We start from the raw sequence: 3,884 nt of genomic DNA, 5'->3' as shown, positions 1-3,884 counted from the left end.
AAAAGAGTTTAGCTAGGTTATAATTGGAACCCTAGACCGTTTAGATCACAAATAAATGTCTAGTAAAAATGAAAAACATGGAACGACTAGGTGAGTCATGGAATGTCCAAACATGGTATAAGAAGCATGAAAAATTCATCTAAAGATAGGTAAGAAAGACATAAAAATTATGTATATCTCCTTAATATAGAAAATTTTTCTTAATAAAAAAATCACTCATCAACTTCTAATTTAAGAAGATTTACTCTAATGAAATATAGTCATTTCACTAAGTGAATTTTTTTTATTTTATTCCAAAATTAAGATCAATAAAAGGTAAGTTAATAGTCTTATAAGATGATTATTTTACATAATATATATATATATATATATATATATTTTATAGAATCAAAGTTAGCATTTGATAAATTATAGATGGAGATTATTTTAACTCTTTTCTTAAGTTTTGTATGAATTGTAATGTAATTATAGAATTGACCTAGCATTGAGATGCGCGCCAAAATGAGACAAGAAAGTCCTCAAATCACGAGGTTGACGAAACCAATCATGTTCGTCAGAACCTTCAAAAACAAACCCGCGCTCCCATCATGAACCTTCAGACACCTTCTATTCTTTTTTTTTTTGCTTTTTTAACTTCTGTAAGAAAAAGTGGGCCCCGCTCTACAATCTGCATTTACTCAATAGGGAAACCAAAAACAACATGGATTATTCAAAAAAAAAAATCAATATACAAAATCTCACTACAATCATTAATTCCCTTCCCTGTAATTAATGTTCCATCTGATTTATCAAAACAAAAAAATTTGAATCCCATTAGGGTGAGACTAAACTGTTACCTTTTTTCGCATAAAATGAGAATATATACATATGAAATAAATAATGGTATCATAATGTTTATAATATTAGAATATTATAAATAATGTATGTATCTGGCGAGTATCATTTTCCGTCATGTCATATCGTCAAATTCTAACTTCAATTCACACTACTAAATTCTCAAAACAAAAATATGCACAATTAAACATTTTTAACACAGAATCATAACCATGTTCATAAACTTAAAATTGAGTGAGAGGTTTTTAAAGAAATTTTAGAACCTTAAAATTTTGAGTAAGACTTAAATTATAAAAATAGAAACTGTTAAAATGTATAAAAAAAAATAAGAACAGCATTTTACAAATAAAACAATGTAAGAAGATTCATACAAGTTAAACTATTGGAAATGCCAAACCAGGAAAGAGAGAAAAATATTAATTTATATATGTAAAAAGTTAACAGCAACGGCAACAGTGAGGAGAAGAGAAATTTCTTCTTGGGTTGTAAAAAAGCAGAATAGAAACAAAAAAACTTAAACCTGCTTTTTTTTCTTTTGTTTGGTTAATTATAATCTATTTACATTAAAAAAAAATCGACCATCATGCCAGCTACTGATTTGTCAAAAACCGAGCCGCGAAAAATCCGGATCTTTTCCCTCTTCATGCAACCTCGGGCGGAGGAGGAACATTCAGGTCGAGATCCAACACTCTCCCATGTGGGACCCGCTCGTAGTCCACCACGGAGGACGACTCGGATTCACTCTGGCTGGCGGCGGCGGCGGTGCGGCGGAAGGCGCTCACGGGAAGATCGAAAGCGCGAACCTCCGCACGCGCGAACGCGTCGAAGAAAACCACGGGGCGGGCGACGGGGAAGACGAACGCGCCGGAGGAAGCGAGTGGGGTGAGAGTGAGGTCAAGCGGCGGCGGAGACGGGGACTCAAGCGTGCTGCTCTGGCTGGGGCTACGCCCCAGGTGGGTAAGTTCCGCGTGTGTGGGAAAATTCGTCTTGGCCTTGGCGCCGCGGAAATCACGCGCCGCCGCATCGTACGCACGCGCGGCCTCCTCCGCGGTGTCGAAGGTGCCGAGCCAGACGCGTGTTTTCTTCCCGGGGTCGCGGATCTCGGCGGCGTAGCGGCCCCACGGTCTCTTCCTGACCCCGCGGTATCGGATCTCCTTGTCCAAACGGGTCGAATTAGACCCGGATACGTGGCTGGATCTGTTGTCACTGGGAGCCATTGTTGCTGTTTTGGGGAGTTTGAGATTGAAAGAAAGAGAGAGACAGAGAAAAAGTGAGAGAGTAGTGTTGCAGGCTTGAAAGAGGGAGACAATAGTTGTGGTGTTGCAAGGGTTTTTATACCGAAATGTTGGGTGAGAGAGAGAAGAGTGTGTGCGTGCGCGTTAAAAAAGCTACGCTCCTTTTGGGCGCTTGTTGCGTACTCAACGTAGATTTTCACTTGCATAAATAATGTGCTCACTAGTCTCCTGCTCCTAATTTCATTCCAATTTATTCTTTTCATGTGGCTAAGACTGCCACAAATCTTTTCAACTTTTATAATAAGTAATTTATATAAATCATACCTCCAAAATTTATTTTTTAAATTTTATTTACTGAAATTCATCATATGTTCTATAAAAAAATTATTGTTTTAAATGGTTGAATTATTTAAAAGTTTATGTTAATAGAATTATTATTATTATATATTACAAGTGTTTCTATATTTTTGCTAATTTACTGAGGAAATTAGTATCATGAAAGTTTCTATCTTGTGTAATTTTGAATATATTAAGTCTGGTCAGTAATTAATTAATTAATTAGTTTTCTATGAAGAAGTAACTAATCTATTTTCACTTCTCATCTTTTCTTTTCCTTATACACTTTTCTATAATATCTCTTGATTAGATATTACATTGGGCATAAAAAGAAATAACATGTTGCGAAATTCTCTCGGTGGTTGTCGAGAAAGGATAGGGTTTATAAGGCACATTCCTCGTCATTTACCTCATTTATTTGTTTGATAGAGTGAAATAAATAAATAAATAATAATTAGGACGACTAGTTGTTTGATTAGAAAGAAATTATTAGAAAAAAATATTTACTTAATCAACTTTTTTTCTATCTTTTAATCAACTTTGTAAATCACTGATTTCTTTTATACTCAGTTTCTCTTTTGTGTTGGTTATATAAGTTTGTCTGGTACTACTCATTGATTATTAGAATATCAATGACTGAAAATTTTCAGAAAATTAAATAGATGTTTAGCAAAATCTATCACTAATTGCAATCTCAAATACCATTTTTAATTAACGACCATTATTTCATTGACTTACGTTACGTATCACTCACTCGATCAATAAAATATATTATTATTTTTCCTATACTTTTGGAATATTTTTAAAATGCTATTAATATTATGCGCATACTTAAAATTACGAAAGTATACATATTTAGTAAAAAGGATAAAATAAAATTAAAAATGACATACGCATTGATATAATAAAATATTAAATTTTATATCTTGTTATTTTTAAAGTATTAATCACTTATTATGGAAATATTTTAGTTTGATAATTTTAAATTCAAGTCATATGTAAGAATAAATATTTTAAAAAATTATTTTATAATAATTTTATTTAACTAAATCAAATTCAAATTTGTTTCTGGTGAGGGATATACATTCTAAATATTACCTTATCAAAATATCTTTCTGTTGCTGCTGCTAAAACTAATACAAGTCATAACCAAGACATTGGTCTATTTTAAATTTTTTTGGTTAACAAAACATAGAAAAAAAAATAGAAAAGATGTTTCAAAGTGTTGATGCATTACTTTTGAAAGACAAATGTGCAGAACTAGTATAACTAACTGTCTATATTTTTCTTATCTTACCCTTGATTTGTAGAGGGAAAGGAGAATGATGATGAAGTTGAGAATTAACATAGTTTGCATGGTAGAGAGTAAGAAACAAAAAAGTTGGTAAAATCCATTATAAACTTTTTTATTTATTTTTACCTATCTCTTTTGTTTTCTATCTTTTATTAAATTATACAACTTTCAAAAATATTTTATCT

General features: G+C 32.3%; 1 protein-coding gene across 1 annotated transcript; it reads right to left on the bottom strand.

Annotated features, from left to right (window-relative positions):
- Nucleotides 1-1,237: 1,237 nt before the first annotated feature.
- On the bottom strand, nucleotides 1,238-2,249 carry ERF4 (ethylene responsive element binding factor 4). The gene has a single exon (XM_068635747.2). The coding sequence runs from the start codon at nucleotides 2,049-2,051 to the stop codon at nucleotides 1,476-1,478; it is 576 nt and encodes a 191-aa protein (XP_068491848.1). The 5' UTR covers nucleotides 2,052-2,249; the 3' UTR covers nucleotides 1,238-1,475.
- Nucleotides 2,250-3,884: the final 1,635 nt, after the last annotated feature.

The sequence above is a fragment of the Phaseolus vulgaris genome, chromosome 11, assembly GCF_051622355.1.
Source record: "Phaseolus vulgaris cultivar YP4 chromosome 11, ASM5162235v1, whole genome shotgun sequence".
Classification (NCBI taxonomy): domain Eukaryota; kingdom Viridiplantae; phylum Streptophyta; class Magnoliopsida; order Fabales; family Fabaceae; genus Phaseolus; species Phaseolus vulgaris.
The sequence above is the reverse complement of the archived record's forward strand: the minus strand, read 5'-3'. Positions and strand labels throughout refer to the sequence as shown.

Bases quoted from the DNA above. Each gene is read 5' to 3' on its own strand.
- ERF4 (XM_068635747.2), bottom strand. From the start codon at position 2,051: ATGGCTCCCAGTGACAACAGATCCAGCCACGTATCCGGGTCTAATTCG.